This window comes from Oreochromis aureus, linkage group 14, assembly GCF_013358895.1.
Source record: "Oreochromis aureus strain Israel breed Guangdong linkage group 14, ZZ_aureus, whole genome shotgun sequence".
NCBI lineage: Eukaryota > Metazoa > Chordata > Actinopteri > Cichliformes > Cichlidae > Oreochromis > Oreochromis aureus.
The window spans coordinates 9,328,548-9,350,771 of NC_052955.1; the positions used below are offsets into that span (position 1 = coordinate 9,328,548).

The 22,224-nt window shown below is 38.0% G+C and overlaps 2 protein-coding genes across 5 annotated transcripts; one reads left to right on the top strand and one right to left on the bottom strand.

Moving 5' to 3' along the window:
- Positions 1-8,422: 8,422 nt before the first annotated feature.
- spartb (spartin b) lies at positions 8,423-16,468 on the top strand. 4 transcript variants are annotated; one of them, XM_031727764.2, is made up of 9 exons: positions 8,525-8,693; positions 9,177-10,002; positions 11,915-12,112; positions 13,000-13,159; positions 13,299-13,493; positions 13,586-13,744; positions 14,300-14,390; positions 14,577-14,623; positions 15,377-16,468. In XM_031727764.2, exons 2-9 carry the CDS (start codon positions 9,181-9,183, stop codon positions 15,481-15,483), a joined length of 1,779 nt encoding a protein of 592 aa, XP_031583624.2. In that variant the 5' UTR covers positions 8,525-8,693; positions 9,177-9,180; the 3' UTR covers positions 15,484-16,468. The 4 variants fall into 4 exon arrangements, with proteins under 4 accessions (XP_031583623.2, XP_031583624.2, XP_031583622.2 ...); XM_031727763.2 differs by lacking the exons at positions 8,525-8,693; positions 14,577-14,623 and adding an exon at positions 8,423-8,517; XM_031727762.2 differs by lacking the exon at positions 14,577-14,623 and having other exon boundaries at positions 8,526-8,693.
- Positions 16,469-19,603: 3,135 nt separating this feature from the next.
- On the bottom strand, positions 19,604-22,119 carry LOC116310865. Its single transcript, XM_031727790.2, has 5 exons — positions 22,097-22,119; positions 21,004-21,148; positions 20,853-20,920; positions 20,686-20,747; positions 19,604-20,597 (listed from the first exon to the last, which is right to left on the bottom strand). Exons 1-5 carry the CDS (start codon positions 22,117-22,119, stop codon positions 19,852-19,854), a joined length of 1,044 nt encoding a protein of 347 aa, XP_031583650.2. The 3' UTR covers positions 19,604-19,851.
- Positions 22,120-22,224: the final 105 nt, after the last annotated feature.

Consider the following 22,224-nt stretch of genomic DNA (forward strand, 5'->3'; position numbering starts at 1 on the left):
TAGTAGTTTGCCATTTCTAGACTGTGCTGTGTGCATTGAAGAGAATGGAAACCTCAACACTGACGTTTATTGGAAGCGCGCGCACACAGACCAGTATCTATTTTTGACCCCCACCATGAAAAATTGCATACCCTTCATCATGATTCCATCTTAGTCTATTTTTACCCTGTTTAGCTTTTATACTTGCTTTTATACTCTCATACTTCAAGTCAATTTTGTTTATACAGCACCAAATCACAACAGTCACCTCAAGGTGCTTTATATTTGAAGGAAGACCATACAATAATACAACAGAGAAAATCCCAACAATCATATGACACCCTATGAGCATGCACTTTGGCAAAAGTGGGAAGGAAAAACTAGCAGCAGAACCAGACTCAATGAGGAGGGACCATCTGCTGTGACTGGTTGGGGTGAGGGGAGGAAGACAGGATAAAAGACATGCTGTGGAAGAGAGCCAGAGTTTAATAATAAGTAATGATTCAATGCAGAGAGGTGTATAAACACATAGTGAGTGAGAAAGGTGACTAAAGAAGAAATAATGCATCATGGGAATCCCCCAGCAGCCTAGACCTGTTGCAGCACAACTAAGGGAGGATTCAGGGTCACCTGATCCAGCCCTAACTATATGCTTTAGCAAAAAGGAAAGTTTTAAGCCTAACCTTAAAATTAGAGATAGTGTCTGTCTGTCGAATCCAAATTGGAAACTGGTTCCACAGAAGAAGGGTCTCAAAACTGAAGGCTCTGGCTCCCATTTTCCTTTTAAATACTCTAGGAAAAACAAGTAAGCGGTCTGAAAGCAAAGTGCTCTAATAGGGTGATATGGTACTATAAGGTCAATAACATAAGATGAAGCCTGATTATTCAAGACCTTATACGTGAGAAGCAGGATTATTTTTATCATGTCAGAAACAGAATGTAGCCAAAATACACGTCACTAATCATCCTTCTTTTTCCACAAGTGACTTGCCAGTTTTTCCCCTAAATCACAGCTTCTCTTTTTTCCACATATTACCATACTGACTGGTTACAAAAAGCTCTTTACATCTTAATACATCTTAAAACTCTAGAAGAAAAAAAAGAACTTTGTGTGTTTCTCATTTTTATGTCTCTTAGATCAGTCTTTGGCTGTTTTGATGTTGATGTACCGGACCCAATATGTTTGGCCTTCCTTCCACACTTTCCTGCCAGAGATATTTTACTGTTTTGGGAAACTGCTCCACTGATGTCTGCGTGCGTTTGTGAATCTTCCGTTGCTGGCTTTGTCATCACTATGGCTCATCCACATGGTATTCTTCAAGTATGGTCAGTGACTTTACGTTCACACACAACATTCAACATACAGCTGTGTGCAGACGTCTTGCTTCACCCCTCATTTCTTTATATTTTGCTTCCAAGGAAACAGACTTAATTCTAACACTTTAAAATCTGATCCACGAAATAATCACTAATCCTTAACACTTGTTCTCCAGGCTTATGGAAGGTCTTTCAGGGGTTTTCTTTAGACATCGGCTGCTTTTTCACTCATTTTCAGTCCAGTCCTCCAGTCTGATCATCTTTAGAAGAATGTGTGTTTGTTTGTTTTGTTTATTAAGCCACTTAATAACCAAAAACCTGAGATATCGCTGCACGGTGTGTTGTGTTACCCTAATTTGAGGTAACTGGGGGACAAAAGTAAAAGGCAGTCCTAAAAAAAATGTCTACTACAAAATGAACAACATCTGAAAGTCATGTCCTTAAGAAATAGGAAGAAATCCAACAAAGAACTGACATAGGACCTGGCCCTTCATTGACACTTCATCAAAAATAGTCTCAGTGGAAGGGTGTCTTTCAATAAGCCACTCCTAGGAAAGGGAAACAGGCAGACAAGGCTGAGATATACACAAGATATACAAGACCTGGACTGAAAATCAGTCGTAGCATGTTTTACAGAGTGATGTAATCCAAATTTTTAATTTTTGGTTCAAATCATGATTAGTGTTCAAAAAAGGATGTCAGAAGAGAGGTTCAACAGAGTCTACAGCTGTCTATAAAACATGGTGGAAGCTCTGTCATGATATAGAACTGCATTTCAGCCTGTGGTATTAGAGATCTTGTCACCATGCAATACCATATGGAAATCATCTGATTGGTAAGAACTCAATTTTTCAGCATGTCAGTGATCCCAAACACACTGCCAATGCAGTAAAAGCATTCCTGGATTGTTCTGACTTACAACGGAGCAAAAGAAAGCCAAAATCCAAAGAGGAGCTTTGAATGTCCTTCAAGAAACTATTCCGAGTGGCTCCTTAAAGAAAGTTCTCCTAAGAAATTTCAGGGTGTGTTAAAGAATAAGGTGTAAATAACTTTCAAGCTCATTAGAACTGTACAAACTCCGTGTTTGTCTTATATGTTTCAGTACATTTCTGCAGCTTTTTCCCATTTTCTTAGCAAAATATTAGGAAGGGTGGTGGCTAAAGATGCTGTATGTGCAGTATGAATATCATTTATAGTCGCTTCAGGCAGCTTTTTGTTTTTCAGATGGAAACATGGCTCAGAAGGATAGCTGAACGCAAAACCATTACATGTCTGTGTTTGTTGTCTGAGTTCTGCCAAAAAATAATTATGCACTACATATGATGAGCATTAGTGAGGGAAGAAGATTGTACTTCAAAGTGAAATTTGCCTCCATAAGACTGAGCATACAAACAAAGTCATACATCTTATCTAAATGTAATGCAATTGCAATTTTACGAAATGTTTTAGCCTGACAGCATTTTAACCACATGAATATGATTCACTAGCCAACACTGAAACACTCCCTTCACTTATTAATGTAATTAAACATGTAAGAACACATAAACAAGAAGCAACAGATCATCACATGGACTATAATAGCTTGGATTTTTAGTAATTTTATAAGGGGAATGTACTAACTGTAAACTATGTAAAGGCCCCATAACACCCCAGAGATGAAGTTTATGGGTAAATTACTTTAGTCTAGTGCAAACCTTTGTTACCTCAGTTTTCCCTGCATTTTTCCTGAGCTAAAGCGTTCATGCATGTAAGACTGTCAGACTGCTGGAAGGAGTAACTGTAGCCCCTGGTACAGATAATAACTTTTTTAATAGCTGGGTGATTCATGCAGGAGACTCTTTTTTTTTTTTTTTTTTTAAATCTGTGAGGGAGCGCTTAAGTTAACTTCGTGTCATTCTTGATGACTCCTATTAAAGCAGTGTTTTAGATTGGTATACCCTGTTCAATATTTAGCGCCCTTTGAACCAGATGTTAAAGTAGGAACAGCGAGACTTCCCAAATATTGGAGCATTGTTTCACCTTGGGGATGATAGTGCAAGACTGTGCAGCTTGCCGGAGTCAGAAAAGAACATGATCTCTCTGTCCATAAATCCCATAGCCTGAGACAGGTTTACTAGCGACCGTGATCCAGTTTTCTTTTTTCAGTCAGCCCTGTGCAGCTTATGTGGATTTCAACTGAGGACAATAAGCATTTGATTAAAAAAATAGGTCAGGGTGCCCACATTTAGTTTTTCATAAAGAAAAGGTATTTCAATTTCCTCTAATTTAATCACTCTCAACCAAACTGGTGAGATTTGCTGATATAATAATAATAGAGGACACCAGTCACCTTTTGATTCTTACTGTTGCCCATACTTTTTTATCAGCTTTCTTTTAATCAAGATTATTTTTAAACACTCACATTTTTTAGAGAACAGGGTTTTGTTGAAGCGGAACTTTTTCTTCTTTTACTGACTTTTTGCAGCCACTTCAGGGACACTAACTTTCTATAATACGGACCTCAGTGGAGGGCTGAGGGGAAACTGTGACTTAAGATCCTGATGTCTGTTAGGAAAACCATTAATTCATATGGGGTTTTATGACATGTGGACAAGCGGCGTGTATTTGTGGCTCAAAAATGCAGTGCAGAGGACACAGCTGCACCATATTTTAGTGTGTCTTTTACAGCTTCACCAGGAAAAAAAAAAGGCAATTCATTTTGACGCTTGCATTAATTGGAATCATTTGTTGTTCATTTTTTCGCATTTGTTGTGGTTGCACAATTTCCATTTGTTTCTGCTTGTGGTTATAGCTCATTCATGCACATTTAGCTCTTTAACAAACCTGTTTATTTCATGGTCATAATATAAAAACATGAAACACATGGGATACCACTACCTTTTTTGTTACTGGTTCATAGGAGATGTGCACTGGATAACAACATATATATTATTGTGTATTTATATCAAGTTCTAGTCTCAAGTTAATTGCCATCTTACACCACTGCAGTGACATAGTTGCCTTGTTATGGTGAATGCTTATTTAGTGGGCTTGCACGAGGACATATAAATAAGTAAATACAAATGTTAATCATTTACTCGAGATGAATGTCTTCATTTTGAACAGATCATAGTACTGTTTGGAATAATGAAGATTAAGAGAATTGTTTATCTATTATACACACAAACGCCATAAAAACCTAACATTAGACCTGCATAGCAAAAATCTGAGCCTGGAACAAGCCCTTTATGATTGATTGCATTTCTGCTTCCATTTTGACAAATAACTATGAAAGAAAGGCTCTTCTTTTTGGCACACAGGCAGAAATTTGTTTACACAATGCCTGAGAAGCCCTTCAGTGCCATAATTCCTGCTCAACCCTTCATTTCTCTTCCGATCTTTCTCCTAAACCAATATAAAAGAAATACTAAATAGAAGTGGATGTGACCATTACTCTCTTCTGATTATAATTGTTTTTATGAACACCGACCATCGCATATATGCTCAAAAAGTTATGGAAAAGAAAGCATCATTATATCTTTAACAAAGTGTAAATCTGGAACAAAGTGACACTGACAAAAAGGCAGCAATAAATTACTGACATAACTGCGTCTACAGCTAAAATGAAAGTCTGCCCAAAAGATAAAAATAGATAAATATGAAAACAACTGCGTGCGATTTAACTGACTAATCATTAAAGTAATGGTATGTTTTGATCCGCACTGTGATTAAACTGAAGACTAGCAGTCTAGGAAAATACGAGGTCAGGCAGGGGGAAATTTGGACAAAACAGTTTTATGAAGGTTTTTTTAAGGGGCATTATGAACATTATATAGTAGTCATGTGGAAAAACCCCACAGAGCAGCCTGTAAAAGAGTTGTACATTCATTACAGCCTTGTCTCTGGTTCTTCCAAATAACTTCTTAAATAACTCATTTTATAGCTGCTTAATCTGACTTTTATCTTATAAACTCAAAACTAAAACTCCACAGAAAAGTAGATTACTGAATTTAAATTACTTGAATAATTGAGGATTAGCAAAGCCAAAAACCCACATGCATATCATTTGAGTGTTGGCTGGGATGTAACTCCTCATTCATCACTGTGCATGTGTTTCAGTAGCTCCATGAGTATTGAAATGTTGAAGTCTGTTTATACAAAGAATTCAAATAACCTGTTTTTGGTTAAAACAAATCTTAATGTTGCAACTCTTCATGAAAACAGCAACTAAACAGCAAGACTAACAGTCATACTCTCTCTGTTATACCAAGTCTAACTTGTAGTTTGTGCTGCAGGCATGATAATTTATAGCTGTTCATGACTCAGAAAAACGAATTATTAAGAATATTCTTTATCCACATAGAAAAAATATTGCTGTGACCAAACTAAATCCATGATCTATAGATCTAAAGCAATCTGTCTTGCAAAATGATGATCCATACATACGTTGCCCATATGTGGACCAACTTTAACAACAGAAGACATGTTTTACCAGCCTGTTCCAGTTACAGACATTAGTCGACCTCTCGGTGAAGCAGAACAAATTCAAAACTTCCCCATCTGGTAAAATAATCAAAGTAAAGACAGGCAACCTGTTTGTAGTGCACTCAGTACAACTGGACAAAACTGCAGTGAAGCAGAGTATGATGCACATACAATTCAACGAGATGAATAATAAACTATAACTAACTTCAGAAAACAAAGTCGGTAATAAGAGAATGAAAAATAGATTTCTTTTTTATTCACTTTGAGCACAATTTACAGAAACACAGGAACACAGTTCTTATTAAATATGACCTTTTCATATTAAGGACTGGAGCTCAGATTCTTTGAACATCAGCTTGCCCTCGGGCATGACAGAGTTGAAAATAGTGAGCTAAAGCTGCACTGGATTAACACCGCAACATGTGTGAAGAGCATGTCCAGTCTGGTCCCAGTGTTTTGGCATCTGTGCTCAGTGAATACTGGGAATCTGTCAAACTGGAGATTAGACTTGTTGAGCTATTTTCCAGGGTCGCAGCAGCTAAGAAACTGATGAGAGTCAGACTACTAAAACAAAAACATAAGTGATTCAGAAAAAGTCCATTCTTAGTAAATTATGCATGTTGATTTGTTCTTATTGCTTTTAAAATGCCTGTAGGTTTCTGCTGTTTGATGGCGACATGCTGGGTAATTTCACAGTCATTAGAGGCGCATTTGAACCAAGCTGCATGTCTAATCATTCCCATGATTAGACAACATGTTTCAACTATGAAGGATGCTAAAAGTTTTTGATTAGATTGAACTCAGAGCAACATAAAAACTGTGCTGTTTTCACCACCTACTACTGAAGATCTATGTTTGAGGTAGGATTTGACTCCCTCTGGTGTGCAGTCTCAAAAATCTGAAATCTAGTCACTGAAGGTGTCTATGGCCAACGTGACATGTTTTTAAAATCCATAACAAATCTTCTCTTTTTGTCAGTAGATTTGTAGATAAATTTCTTATTGTCCTTGGGGGCTCAATAACATGTGCTAGCAATTTCAATGAGCCATTTGCAGTGAGAGTGTTGAAAGAAGAACAACGAACAAGAAGTGGACATGTCCTGTCTGACCCACTTTCTTCCCCTCTGGAAATATTATACAACATTTGTATCAACATTTGGATGAACCTGCACAATTTTCTGTCAAGTCGGTCAACGGTTTGTCTGACTTTAAAATGATTTAGCACCGGTAAACAGATTCCTCAGTTTCACAGCTGCTGTGAGTGTTCAGTAAACAGGAAACGGTCACTGAGCAGATTAATATTTCAGCTTTCTCAACAGCTGGGTGACCTGAGGTCAGCTCAGACCTCTGAGGTATAAAAGAGGGTTCCGGGAATCTCTTTAGTTGTTGCTGTTTTCAATTTTTTGTTGAATACATTCATTTCAGTTAATGAATACATGTCCACTTTATTACTTTAACTGGTGATTTAGAATCACCAATTAAACTAATCCATGTATGTCTTTGGGTTATGGGAGCAATCTTGAGTAAGCTGCAGACACAGGAATAGCATGCAATCTTCAGTGCATAGTTTAAGTTTGGACATCAAGCTCGAGGGTCATGACCACCTTCTTCAGGACAGCCTAAACTCTCTCAAGCAAATGTTCTTGTGAATTTCTTGTAAGGTCCAGGCTACGGGGAGGCCAATCCATCACCGATAGTGTTCCATTTTTCTAAAGAAGTACTGTAGCGGGCTAAGGGGAGGAGCCACTAGCTTAAAGACTCATGGGACTATTCATCTGACATTCACGTGTTAAGTTACAGAGTTATAACAGCTATTCCAGTTAACTTGATCTGTTGTTATTGTTATTGTTTAACATTATTGCAGCTGTTTTTCTGTGTTGATTGTGGTCAGCAATGGCCACCATGACTGAGGCTGCTGTACCAGTTAATGACCAACGTTGTGATTTAGGGTGACAGTTTCAAAAGATGCACAGTGGTAGTTGAAAAGTGTAAAAAACACAGGGTCTCCAGGTCAAACTAGAGATCTCTGCCTCCTTCTTGGCTTACCCTTGAAACAGTATAGTATCACTGTAATGGCAGTATGTTTGGGATACTGTGATGCTGAAAAACCAACACATTGGCAGCCACATGCTTACCTTATGGCATTGCATGTCAGATCAAAATTAAAATTTTCTGCATTAGTGCATCACCCAAGATTTCCCAAAAATTTAGTTAATAGCACCAAAGAAAAAATTAATAAATTTTTTTTTTTTTGAAAACAACAAACAAAACAAAAAACATGAGTGTGGCTTGAGACTGTTGAAAATGCTGCATTGTGAACTTGCTTTTTATCATAAGCTCAGCTAGTTTGTATTATTGATGCAAACTAACTGCAAACTCTCTTTATTAATATTAAAATATATATATACACTGCTATCATTGAATCACCGTTTTTGAATCTATATGGAAGTGTATAATGTGTATAAGTGTATAATTTCTGCTTGACATTAATGGAACTGAAATTTGATTTAATGGAAAATAAATTGTTGCAGTTGCTCACTATGACCAGTAGATGGAAGTGTCCCCTTATTCAAATGGTTCATTTATCAGTAGAAACAATTTGAATGGATGCTTAGTGACCTCTTGTGGTTATAGTGACGAACTACAAAAATTGTCAAGTTTAGGTGGTTTTCACTACTTCCGGTTGCTATGTTTTTTAAAGGGGGGCTGACATATGATAGTATTGGGCACGTCGGTCGCGGAACTTTTGCTTTGAAAGGTCAGTAATGACCTCATGACATCACTAGGCACTCCTTTACTTTAGGGAGTCGTCAAGCAGAGAAGCCTAGTTTATTTACTCAGGTTCCTGGTCGAAGTTAACACTCTTTGCTAGCTAGGAGGAACGTTAGCAGGCAAATTAATAAGCTGTTCTTTGGTGGTTTTCCGCTCTCTAAGGTAAGAGCTAATATCATTCGCTATTAGGTGAGTTGGAGCTAGCTGACAGCTAGTAGTTATCACTAATTACGACTTCATGTGTTATATATATATGTTGCTGTCGGTACACTAAAATCGTGGCGTAACTCCTGACTTTGTCCGAACGCAGATGTTAGCTCTTGTTGGTCTGTGTTAGCAACTTTAACATGAGGATTAGTGTGTTTAAAGCCTGTTTTAGTGGATCATTTTAAACCAGTAACACTGACGTACGTAACGAAAATAAACCAGGTTACCTGTGATCTCGAAAGACCAAAAGGGCCATTTGCGCGATGTGTTTTATTTCTAAGTGACTTGTACATGTGAGTTTGGGGTCGAAGTTAAGTAAGCAGTAAAATATTATTTGAATAACCTTTAGCCCTTGCAGAGTCTAACCAAGATAATCATTTCCCTGCATGTACTGTACTTTCTAGAAATTTACATGTAAATCCAATTGTCTTGTTTCAGAGCAATGGAGAAAGCTAAACAAGATGCATTTGATAATGCCAGACTTCAAGTGATCAAAGATGGCTATGAAAGGGCCTTCGAGTGCATCAATAAAGGACTCACTGCAGATGAAGCTGGAGACAAGAGTCGGGCCCTGGAGCTCTACAAGAAAGGACGACAGCACCTTCTTAGGGCTATCAGTGTGCCTTCGAAGGGGGAAGAGTGTGTTGGCAACTCCTGGGAGTCAGCAAGGCAGATGCAGCAGAAGATGCAGGAGACACTAAACAACATCACCACCCGCATGGCCATACTAGAGACCAGCTCTGACCCTGAATCTGCAGTATCTGCCCTTGATGCAACAAGTATTTCTGCGAAAGGTCTCTACCCGGGACTTCCCACCACAGAGAAGCCAGCACGGCCACCTCCACCAGACATTCCTTCTGCTAATGGTCAGCCAGCTAGAGCTGTAGGAGGTTTGCCTCCAAGCGGAGGAGTGGGTCAACCCCTGTCACCTACCAGACCCTCTGCAGTTCCTGCAGAACAGCCTCCAGCCTACTCTCCTCAGGCGGCTGATGGTCACATATCTGTCTCATATGGAACAGATTCAGGGGAGATGTCATTTGTCGGGGAAGAGTTCTACAGTCATACATCTAACTCGACACCTTCCCCTCAGAGCATAGGTGAAGATGGAGAGGAGCTGCTGTACATTCCCCACGGTGTGCAGATATTTTTTGTCACACCTGAGGGGCAAGTGAGCGCTCCCTCATACCCGGGCTACCTGCGGCTGGTGAGGTTTACCAGTGATCACTCAGACAGAGTGCCTAATCGACCACCAGCATTTCTGCAGGTAAGAGGAAAAAAATTATATGATTTTAAAATGACACATTCATGCAGTGTTAAGCAATCACTGGAGAAAATAAGTTATCAATTCTCTCCCTCTTTTTCTTTTTTGTGTCCCTTTACCCGATTTTATAAGATGTTTGCTCAATTTCTCAATATCCCCATTACAATGAGTCATCAGCAGAAGGACATAGGCCAGTTAAAGATCAATGTCCCTCCTCCAAAGGACAGAGTCATGTGAGGGTTGTTTACCTAATGCCCTAATCCCAGTAGGTTTATGGCTATGATGTCATCCTCAGGGGAATCGCAGACATGAATCAGATTTGGGGCACAGGTGACTATATTCAAAAAAAGAAATGAAGTTATTTGGAGTGTTCATATGTTTAGGTATGTGCACTATGCCAAGAATATGTGTGAAGTTAATTTGACGTTTTAAAAAGAGAATAACAGTAGCTAGGAGCTAGATGGGCATGCTCCTATAAATGATAAAGGGTATAAAGGTTTTTTTAGTAGGAGGTGGTTTGTTTGTTTTTTTACACATTTTTACACATTAAAAACTAAAGCAGTGTTTGAACATTAATATCTCAAAGACCTTTAAAGATGAAAACCTAAAAGGTTTACCTGAAAATTGAATCAGGGTGTGCACTTAAAGGCAAATACACTGAAACATGACCTGGGCTACTTAAAAGAAAAAGGAGTCGAACTCAGGACCTTTTTGCTGTGAGGCAACAGTGCTAACCACTGCACCAATTGTTTCATAAAACCTATAGAATACACATTAACATAAAATTCATAGTCATAAAAGTGAATAAAACACTATTTTGATTAAATTTTCAATTTAGTCTTATCCAAATAGAATAAAATTCTAGAATTTCCAGATGGTACTCTAATTATAACAGAAAAATTTTCAACACTACTTTGTAGGCATGCACATTATCCTGGAAGAGTTTTGTCATTCAGTTTAAGCTTAAAATGTACTATGAACATTATAATGAACATTTTTTTATATAATATAACAAGACAATTACAAATAATGAAAAAAGAGAGATTAGTTGCTTATTTCACATGAGTTGTCTTGCAAAGCCAAATTGTCCACATTGCACAATCGATGGTCCGCTGGACCCTAACTCTAATGCCTCAACTGTCACATGAAAGCAGGGATCATACTTTTTTAACATATCACATGGTTTGTGAATCTTCAACAATGTTTGAGATGCTTTCCAGATTTTTCTTTTTCTTTTGACTTGAAATAAGTTGGTGAATAAAAAGCAATGATGCAGTGAAATCAAAGGTTGTGAGGTGTTTTGAACTGCCAAGTTGGATTTGTAAAGGTCAGCACCGCAATCAGTCAATGATAAGATAAGAAAGAGTTTGGAGGTATGTACACAGCTTAAGTTCTTTATTAAGGGACTAAATCAATACCATCAAATGTCTCTAACCTATTCAGGATTATTTGTTATGATTACGTTTGGCTTTCATGCCACTAGTGTCATGAGACTAAAATTTGCCTATTCAGTAGGGGAATTTCCCAGGTGTTATTGAAAGTGTGTGACATCAGTGATTCACATGAGTGCAAGTAATTACATAAACCCTGCTTACACAGTTATGCTCTGTAATCTTGTTAGACATGCAGCAATCACAGGATGACTGTGTACTCTAGTTTGTCTCACTGTGTTGTGCACTCCTCAGAAGCACCATTTGTAAAGCCAGCATTCATTTAAGGTTACTTTTGAAAACCTCTAGTTAAACAAAATGTCTGCAGGCTTCTTTACCCTGTTAAATCTTATTTTCACCTCAATTCACTCACTGTACTATATTACACACATCATTTCATATCATAGTATACCTGTTTTGATTTGTTTTCACATTTTCCATCTGTTGCATTCTTTATTTTCTTTACTTTCTTTTGATCCTGGCAGGTGTGTGACTGGCTGTACCCTCTCATGGCCATGAACTCTCCAGTGTTGCTCTGTAACACTGGTGTGTTTATGTTTCCGGACATGATGGCACCAGCTCCAGGGTATTATGTGGGAGTGGTTTTGTCCTCTGAGCTCCCTGCTACAGACAGAGGACTGTTTCAGGACCTGTTGTCCCAGATGACAGATCTGAGGGTTCAGGTCAGTGTGTTTCACTGTGGTTAGATCTGCAACAGCATGAAATATTTGGTATTATCTGACAAACAATTGCAATTGAGACCAGGCTGTAAGGCCTTTGTTTCCCAAACAGAAGAGTCTGTGGCTAAATATATCCCCACACAGAGATCATGCTGTATTTAATTTCTGTGTTTTTTAAAAAAAAAAAAAAAAAAACTAGAAAATCCAAACTTTTCCAACTTCAAGTTTTTAATTCCAGTTTAATTGTTTTGTTTATTCTTACACAAACAATACTTTTGATGCTGCACTCTGCTATATTGTTGGCTTGCAATGAAACTCTTGCTGCTGCTTATTTTTGATCTAGCAGCCCTCCCCAAATTACCCCTGCGTCAGCATTGTGGGGATTTGACTCAGGCAGGTGAGGAGAATTAATCAGTTATAATGCTCTTATCTGCAGCAGTTAGAACCCAAGAGCTTCAGCTGAAAGACAAGTGCCAGTTTAGCCATGATGGAGGTATTTTGATTGGAGTGACACCAGGCAAGGTCAGTTTTAATGACTGCACGCAGGCTAATTATCTTGTCAAATGGAGGTGATATCACATCAGAAAGTAAGCAATTTTTTAATTTCTTTATTATTCAGTCTAATAGGATACTTGAGGCTTTTAGCTCAAATCTTTCGTTACAGCAGAGAGACGTTTTTAAAATGGCAGTCTGTTTGAAGGCAAACAAATAGCGCATTGTAATGAGGAGTGCAGAATGAGAGGATGCATTGTGTGCATTGGGGGGTTACTGGGAGACGAACATCTGAAGTTAGATGTGTGCAGCTTCCACAAGTTGTCCAAAGTATTTCTTATTTTCATCCCACACTGTCTTCATTCTGCACTGGCTAACCAATGTGTCTCTATGATCAGGCTCCAGAAGAAGCTGCAGACACCATTAATCTCAGCCAGAAGGTGTCTATTGATACACCTGAGCAACCAGCAGAGACTCCTACAGAGACTCCAGCAGAGACCGAAGAGGAAAAGACTTTACCCGAATGGAGTGAAAAGGTGGCAAATGGGATCCTGACAGGTAAGCAGTGTTTCTTAAATTTTTAATATCATTGTTTTACAAAGTTAGGAGTTAGTTTGGAATTGGATTGTTTATGAATATAGGTCAGCAGTCCTCACTAATGATCACTAACGCTGTCTGCCCTGTGTGATCCTGTCAGGTGCATCCTGGCTAAGCTGGGGACTGGTCAAAGGAGCTGAGTACACAGGCATAGCCATTCACAAAGGGGCAGCTAAACTCAGAGAACATATCACTCCAGAGGACAAACCCACCCCCGTCAGCCCCACAGTCACAAAAGGCCTCCATGTTGCCAAGCAAGCTACAGGAGGAGCTGTCAAAGTCAGCCAGTTTCTAGGTCATTAAGTCATCTTCAGTCAGCATTTTTTACTGCCCTTGAGTGATAATTTGGCAGTGAACTTATAATTTACTAATGCTTTCTTACTGCAGTGGATGGCGTGTGTTCTGTTGCTAGCTGCGTGGGTCGAGAGTTGGCTCCACATGTGAAAAAACACGGAGGCAAGCTGATCCCAGAGTCTATGAAGAAGGATAAAGATGGGCGTTCCAACATTGATGGAGCCATGGTGGTGGCTGCAAGTGGTGTGCAAGGTAAAGTGAATTTTCACTTTCTATTCTTTAAAACATGTTTGTTTTTGTTTTTTAAATTAAAAACCATATTTTTTAATGCTTGTACTTTATATATACACAGAAGTTTTTGAAAAGACCTTTTGGTCATTTATCACATGAACAGAAATTTAAAAAAAGAAATAAGAGCTCTACTATGACACCCTCAAGTGTGTAGAGGAGAGTATTCAGATTAAAACACATCAGCTGTGCTGTGTGTTATCATGCACTGGCAGAGAGCATGATAAAAAAGCAGGTGGTTTCTTTTTTGGTTTTGTTTTTTTTGGTTTTTCCTGCATTGACCGCCTGTCCTTTTCACCAGGTTTGCACCCTCTGACTTTGTCCTCTTTCCCAAAATTCAGCTTGAATGTCTGCTGTGTAAAATAGCAGCCATTCTGGAAATGTTACAGTAAAAGACACGCTTCAGAGGGATTTTGTCCAAATCTGAATCTGATGCATTTCATTATTACACCCTTTGCATAAATGTATCTACTGTTACAAACAAACACATTTACAAATAATACTCTTGTGTTTTCCCAGGATTTGCAACCATGTGGACAGGTTTGGAAGTAGCAGCAAAGGACATAGCTACAAGTGTAGCTTCAGAAACTGTGACCACAGTAAAACACAAGTAAGAAATTAAATAAATATAATTTCATTACTTCTGACTACTGTCACTGCTTGAATGTGCACCTATACAATTTTTTGATCAGCACTGCTCGCTAGATGGGTTTTTGATGTGTATGTTGTAAATGACTGCATACATTGTGTAAGCAAAAACCAAAAGTGCACTCACTCTCTTTAATTTGCTTTGCAGATTTAGGGGTCTACAAAACAACTCTGACACTCCTAATGAGACAAAGTGTAATTTTTCCTGATTCTCCACAACTGTTTAATGCTTTGCACCACTAATTGTGCACATAACACAAGCTTCTGGGGTTTTTTTGTTGTTGTTCTCTTTAACAAAGCACTCTTCAGCCCTATGCTGTACCAGTTCACTCCCTTGTCTTGTGTGCCAATTTGGATTACGGGGCCTCTTTAAGTGATTCCATTGATTTCTAACAGTGTTTCTGAAGGAAATGTTATAATTGACAGTATTTTCATCCCGCCTGCCTCAACGGGTTCTCGTGTTCTAAGAAATTCTGCAAAATGGTTATCCGATATCTTCACATCAGTTAAATACTGGTTTCAGGGGGGAAATTCTTAAAATGTTCTTATAATGATGAAAATCTGCCGTACTGTTTCTTCCTTTGAATACGTTTTGGCTTTGTTAGGCATTCCTTGGAAATCACTAAGCTGGACTTTACAGTATTAAATTTGCTTTGTTTTTGCATGCATGTGTCAATACAAGTTGATTTGGTTAGAATTTTTAAATCAAATTAGCCAAAAACGGATATTCCCATCTGGTTCCAATTGGGTAAAATTGCCTATATTCTGGCAAACAAGTGTATTTATTCCAGATTGCACACTTGCATGCACTTGCAACCCTCACTCCCTCATAGAAATTCACTCGGTGCATGATGGCATCTTTACAGTCTTTGCACTACATATTAATTCTTCCCATACCCTCTTCTCCCCGCCTCTCGCTCTGACCTCTCACTCAATCTGACTCTGAAGGTATGGAGCAGCGGCAGGACAAGCTACAGACCACGCTGTCAATTCTGCCATTAATGTCGGTATCACTGCCTTCAATGTTGACAACCTGGGGATCAAAGCTGTGGTGAAAAGGACTGGCAGGCACACAGCGCAAGCACTTTTGGAAGACTACAAGATTCAGAAAAAACCTGAAAATGGGAATCAAGTGGAGAAGTTGGAAAAATAGCTGCTAGTGTCCTGCCTCATTCCCACAGCAATGCCTTAAACAGAATTTGTACTTTCTATTAAATCATTCTATATTTAATATTCTTTATTTATAAAACTGGTTCTAGATTTACAAGGTGACTACTGATTATATTCATATCCTATAGTTTGATACTGCTTGGAACTTGCACTTTAATATTTATGTAATACAGGAAGATTGGACCTAAATGTGAAGAACCTGAAAATTATATAATACACACCAAAAGATTAATTATAAACTATACAATATCCTACATAACATTTAATTCATTTTGAACTGTTTAACACTGCTGTTTGTATGAAGAAAGCTTTGTTCTTGAATAGAGACATAAGTATTTAATGTACATTTGTGTGTTTCCCATAATAGCAAATGTGTTTTAAACAAAAGATGATGAAATATGTGTCTGTATATTTACTTACACATATATTTAAGACCAAAGTAATAACAGCTGTACTGTTTCACTATGGTGTTGAAAATGTCAAGTTATCACTGCTTCTGTGCCTTCAAATATCAGATGATAATGTTAAAAATTAATATTTCAAGCTCCAAAACTTGTCCATAATCTGTTGTGTTTTAGTCAAGTATGTAGTCTCTCTATACTCAATCAGTAATCAGTGAGATGTAAATGCATCTCAGGAGGCTAAAAGATGTTGTGCTCCAGTCTGCAGGGCTTGCTTCTATATTTTCAACTTAGTTGTAGCCATGTTATTTTTAAATGTGGCTTATTGTATTTCATAAAAATTTCACTGTAATATGTAAACAAATATAACCCGAAGAGTATTTGGAATGTTCAAATGGCCTCTAGTTGCACATTGAGATTTTGTTCCCAGCTGAATTACTCAATAAAGATGAAGATTAAATGAAGCATCCTTACGAGTCTAAAGTAAATATTTTGTGCCAGCAGAAGTGCATATTTGCAGTGCAGTCAATTAATTTTAATTCCTGAGGAGTTAGGGTAGTTAAGTGTGAACCATGAGCCTAGTACCTCCACCTAGTGGCGACCATTAGATCAAGCTTAATTTAACCATGTACATTCATATCTCCTGAATGGAGACAGCAAAGGAAATGGGTGATCCAGATTAGTTTTCTTCTTTAATACCAGCTAAGCAATAGCTAAAATGAAGTGCAGGTACAAAGAGTGTTGTGAAAAAGACCCCCTCATTTACTTTTGCTCCCAAGGAGCCAGACTTTGTCATTTTTACCTAGTTATTAAAGTGCTCTTGACCAGTAGTTCTCCAGGCTTCCTGGAAATATTCCAAACCTGTTTCAGATATTGGCTGCTTTTCAACCATTTTCAGTCCAGTTCTTGTACCTGACAATTTCAGATATTGGCTGCTTCTCAACCATTTTCAGTCCAGTTCTTGTACCTGACAATTTTTAGAGGAATGTTTAAAGCTACTTAACACAACATTTAAGTACAAAACAAATAAATGTTTTGTGCTTAACATTGTTAAGCAACATTCATGCAATAAAAAGGCTTCTAACTCGAGGGATGAACCAGTGTTGTCTCTATAGGCAAAGAACCAGTTTTAAACTTTATCTTTAGGCACTTTGTTACCTTTATCATGTCACAAAAAACAATTTCTTCAGCCTTAGTTTGCAGAATTCTCATCAGAAATTGTCTCAGTGAAAGGGTGGCTGTCAAGAAGCCATTCTTAAGAAAGGGAAACTGGGGGGAAAGGCTGAGGTGTGCTACATTATACAAGACTGGACTGCAAATTGGATCTTATGGCGTGAGTAATCCATATTTGAAATTTTTGGTTCAAATCAGATGTACAGAGGTCAGCTGGAAAAGGGTACAGCAGGGAGCGTTTATAGCCACCTGTAAAACACGATGGACGGTCAGTCATGGTTTGGTGCTCCTTTTCTTATGAACAAGGTTTTGGTCCACCATGCAACACCGTTTATAAAAGAGGTTAATTTTCCAGCATGACAATACAGTGAAAGCACAGGTGGAGGGGAAAAAAAACAAAACAACACACCCAATGGAATACCATCAGTCATACACTGGTGTCCCCAGACATAGCTGGACTGGCCATCGGGCATACCGGGCATTTGCCCGGTGGGCCGCTCGTGATTTTTCGTTTTATGGGCCGATGGGGTTTTATTTCTTTTATTTTTCAACGGTATAAATGAATAGTGGTGGTATTGGCCAGTTGGTCATGATCGACTCTGGGCTGGACCAATTACAGCCGAGGAGGTCGAACTTTAAAGTTGAGGTGAAAAGCAACGCGATTTGTCCCGATCAGCTGATCGGCTTTTCTAATGCGTCAGAAAGAGCAAACCAGCGGAGGTCGCGTTAAACAACAGAAGCACCTTTAAACTTGATGAGCTGTTGTTAGAATTTATTTAATGAGTATCAGCTGATTTTTGCTGGAGGGATGAAGAGTTGAAGGAAGTTATGAACTGTTTCTGAGAGACAAATAACACCAGGATCCTTTTCTAAGTAGCTGACAGCTGGTAACTGTGCAGGGGCGGGTCTAGCAAAGTTTTGCCAGGGGGCCAGGTAGGGCATTAACAGGAAAGGGGAACAAAAAAAAAAAAATACGTTTCTTTCTTATTCTCATTTAAAATTTCTAGCTTTTAACAAATAATTATCTGAATCATACAACCAAAGTTTTCATCTGATGTCAAATGTATAGAAATCCATTATTGTACATAGTAATTTTTTTCAGGGTCCCAACATAATTTCTTCAGAAGTAAGTATTGTATATGATGCCAGTATTTTCCCACATTTTCTAGATACTGTACCAGTACTGTGTGTAAAATACCATCAAAATTAAGTTTTGATGGTAAGTTTTGAGTGAGGAAGTTTTATTCTTTCTCACCTTTCTTTCTGTCTCCTTTCACTTTTTAAAGGTTGCCATGTTAGAAAAATATTTTGCCCTGCCATGCTGATTATTGATGTGGTAAATAAATAGTTTATGAAAATATCACTAAATCTGTCATTTATTATTTTTAATATTCAGTAATGATCATGTCTCACCTCTAGTCCTCTCTGTCTTAATTTCAGGTTTCCTCCATGTGTTGTAGAAAGTTCAGGAGGTAAACCAAGCAGTCTTTGGGTTTCGGCTAAGTACTGTTTAGAATACCAGAATAGGGAGATGGTGTAAGTTTAAGTTAAGTTCTAGATTGATACATATATACCAACAAGACAGTGTACATCACTGTCTGCGACGTTGTTTTCATTCAAAGGCTTTATGGTTTTTACCATAATACCTGGTGGGCCGGTCTCTAGTCAAAATGCCCGGGCCGATTTTTTGTCCCAGTCCAGCCCTGTCCCCAGAGCCTATACGTCAGCATGACTGAAGGAGTACGGGATCATCTTAACTGAACGGAACAAAAGCAGCCAACATCCAAAGGAAAGATTTGAATGTTCTTGGAGAAGCCTAGAGAACTATTCCTGATGACTACTGCATAAAGTTACAAGAAAGCTTGCCTGAGTGTGTTCAGGCTGTGAAGAAAAAAGACGTTCATAAGAAGTACTGAGGTTCAAGCTTGTCAGAATTTAACAAATTAAAATTGCATTTCCATTAATGTTTTTACATTTCACTGATTACTGTATCATTTCTCATTTTGTCAAAAAAAAAAATGGAGGGGCTTAAGACTTATGCATATTCAATATTTACATTCAGTACATATATTTTTCCATTTATTTCAGCAGCTTCTAAAGACTTTTTGGCTGATAAGATGCCATATCTTTACTCAAACTTAACATAGGTATCCAGTCCAGTTGTTTGTTTAGCATCTTCTCATGATTAATGTACTTGCTGGAGAGGGAAAAGCAAATTGTACTAATTGCAAATGCAGCATTTTGCCTCTGTTCTTCAGTTTTATATTTCAAGATTAAATGCTTTGAGGTTTCTAGTGGAAATTATGACTCATTACTATAATTCCTACAATGCTGCACTGAAAAATTAATGTTACTCAATATGAAAGAAATGTAATCTGCAACAGTCTGACAATGCAGGGGGGGAAAAATGCAAACATTTTTATCAAATATTGGCAAAACACATTTAATGAAGTCTGCAGACCTAACTGCATAAAGACCTTCTGGTGTTGCTACAAGCTAATCATTTCTCATTTCGAAACTTTCTGTATATGCATTTACATACATTTACTTTTTGTCAGCATCACTGCAGTCAAAACATCTTTTATACATAAATTAAAATAAAAAAGGAAAAAAAAAAAAATACAGCCATCTCTCTACTAGCTGGCCACTTAAAACTGCAAAGTTGCAGTAGCTTTGTACTTAATCAGGCCCCGTTTCAGGGGAAAGGACAAAATCTACAAGATTAGGATCAGGGAAGCACAAGTTACTACTGCTATCCAAAAGCAAATCGAGCCAAAATGGACTAACCACATCACATTGACTGTCTGTCAAAGGGCTACTGCAGTTGTCACTTTCTTGGAAAAGTCTTGAATCGCACAAAGCTTCTGAAACTGCAAGAGTGAGGTCATTAGAGCTTGAAGGTTCACTTTGAAGTTTGCATGGTGGGATAACTAGTTGGCTTGTAAAATCTTCTACTGATACACTGTCGGGTTGGCTAACCTGAGGCAAGTCAGTGTAACACACTTCAGTTTTTTCAGGTGGGGTATAGGCTTGGCCGCAATGACCTGATAGGAAAGTAACAGGATCCACCTGGTGAGAAGCAGCATCCCATAACATATGGCTTGAAGATGAGCTGGGTAAAAAAGTGTGGCTGATATCTGCTGATGTGAAAACACATGAAGTTGCATTCATAAATGCGGTGGCTGAATTTATCCAGTTATTTTCCACAAATTGAAATGAGGCAGAGAGAAATTGATCCTGGCACACTGGCAGCATTTGTCCTCGGGGAACAGTCGATTTATCCAACAATATTGGCGGGGCATGTGCTGTGGTCAGGCTGTGCGCTCGAGGAAGTGTTTCATCCATCGTCAGAGGACTATTTATTGTGATAGATGGCTGATTTACTTCTTTACAGAGGTCCTTCTGAGGGCTTCTTGAGATACTATCTGAAATTTAGCAGTATGTTAACAAATACAACAATGTACCAATGAAAGGTTTTTTTGTTTTGTTTTTTAATTAAAAACAATCCCTCACTTGACTTTTTAACAGCCGGCTTTGTCCTCTGTGAGGCATTCTTTTTAAGCCTGATCGTTTTTCTGTTAGAGAAAAAACAAAAACCCAACAGTCAGCTTGGTATTCTTACTATTTAGAGAGTTAAAAATAAATCATCTGTGTTCAAAACTCTTATTTTGATTGTGTACCTTTTCTTTTGTGATCTCTGTATGCTTTTCCAGAAAATGCTGGAATTCATCTCAACCACTTTAACAACCTGGGAAAGGAAAAAAAAAAACTAACATTAAAATGATCATAACATTTACTTACAATATTGATATCAGGACGCATTAGACCTACTTTAGACAGAATGCCTGGAGGAAGAGTCTCTTTCAGATAGCTTATATAATTCACGGTGAGCTCTAGTGTGGTTGCTATATCTAACTGACCATTGACGAAGGGCAGAAGATCACACAAGCGTTGACAAGATGTTCTGATTTGAAGCCTGAGAACATGTCAATATGTACAGTATAAGAGTTACAGTTACGGTGGTGATATGAAACCATACAAGAAATGGCCAAGCCAGAGTTTTTGGTTGCTTTGATAGCAATTGTGAAATTGTGAAAGTCTAACCTCCGCCTCTGTTCCTTGCAGCAATGACTGAAGTCTGGAGCTCACTTTTCTGTGAAGAAGAAGGGTAGCACTTCTCCCTGGTAGGTTCATTTTTTATCTCATCATCCAGCCTGAGGAGAAAAAACATCTCTGAATGTCATAACACACAATGACAATGTATTCAGAAACTTTTAAGAAAACATCAAAATGACTTTTCCCCCTTACTGCTCAGGTGCTGAAGATTTATATGACTGGGGTTTTTGGCTCTGGGGTTTGTCTGAAAGAAGTGCGACCAAAGGTTAATATACTGTTAGCATATATATGATAACTGTCAAGGTGCTGTTCTAAAGGCTGGAGTTACTTCCTTATTTCAAATAGAAACCTTTGTAAGGAACATTAGAAAGTTAACCTTTGTAACCACAGCACCATACATACATACATACATTTAATGCATGAATAAAATATTTTAATGCACGGAAATTGGAATAAAGAACAAGAAAGTAACGTGCTACTTAAAGTCTGGACAAAACTCTTAGAAACAGCAAGAAAAGTCAGCAAATTTTGTAGCAAGTCACAAGTTGTTAATTATATTTAGAACCTTTTAGTTGTATAATCTGATGAGCAGACTTTTTTTGCCAATAATCTTCCAAAGTTAAAGGATAACAAAGTTATGCTTTCAGGTCTTGGACAAAAGCCACATAGTAATGTGATTCTTGGCACCAGGTTTAAATTGAAAAAAGAAAATGCTGACAAATATAAATCCAAGATGTCCAAAAATGTATTATTAACACAAGCTGTCAGCCTAATATATAATAATGATTTTAAAAAAAAAGCAAATTACCCATTAGTTGGTCGTTTGCTCATTCTTAAGTTGTTCTTTTAGTTTCCCTGTTAAAGGCGAAATTAAACAGCCCTTCAGGCGCATTTCAGGAGCAGGTCCCAATGAACTTGTTAATTTCTCACATCACC

Coding starts and splice junctions, on each gene's coding strand:
- spartb (XM_031727763.2), top strand. CDS start 9,181: ATGGAGAAAGCTAAACAAGATGCATTTGATAATGCCAGACTTCAAGTG. Junction 10,003..11,914: donor GACCACCAGCATTTCTGCAG/GTAAGAGGAAAA, acceptor TGATCCTGGCAG/GTGTGTGACTGGCTGTACCC. Junction 13,745..14,299: donor GGCTGCAAGTGGTGTGCAAG/GTAAAGTGAATT, acceptor GTGTTTTCCCAG/GATTTGCAACCATGTGGACA.
- LOC116310865 (XM_031727790.2), bottom strand. CDS start 22,119: ATGAGCAAACGACCAACTAATGG. Junction 20,748..20,852: donor CAGAGATCACAAAAGAAAAG/GTACACAATCAA, acceptor TTTCTCTAACAG/AAAAACGATCAGGCTTAAAA. Junction 20,598..20,685: donor GCCGGCTGTTAAAAAGTCAA/GTGAGGGATTGT, acceptor GCTAAATTTCAG/ATAGTATCTCAAGAAGCCCT.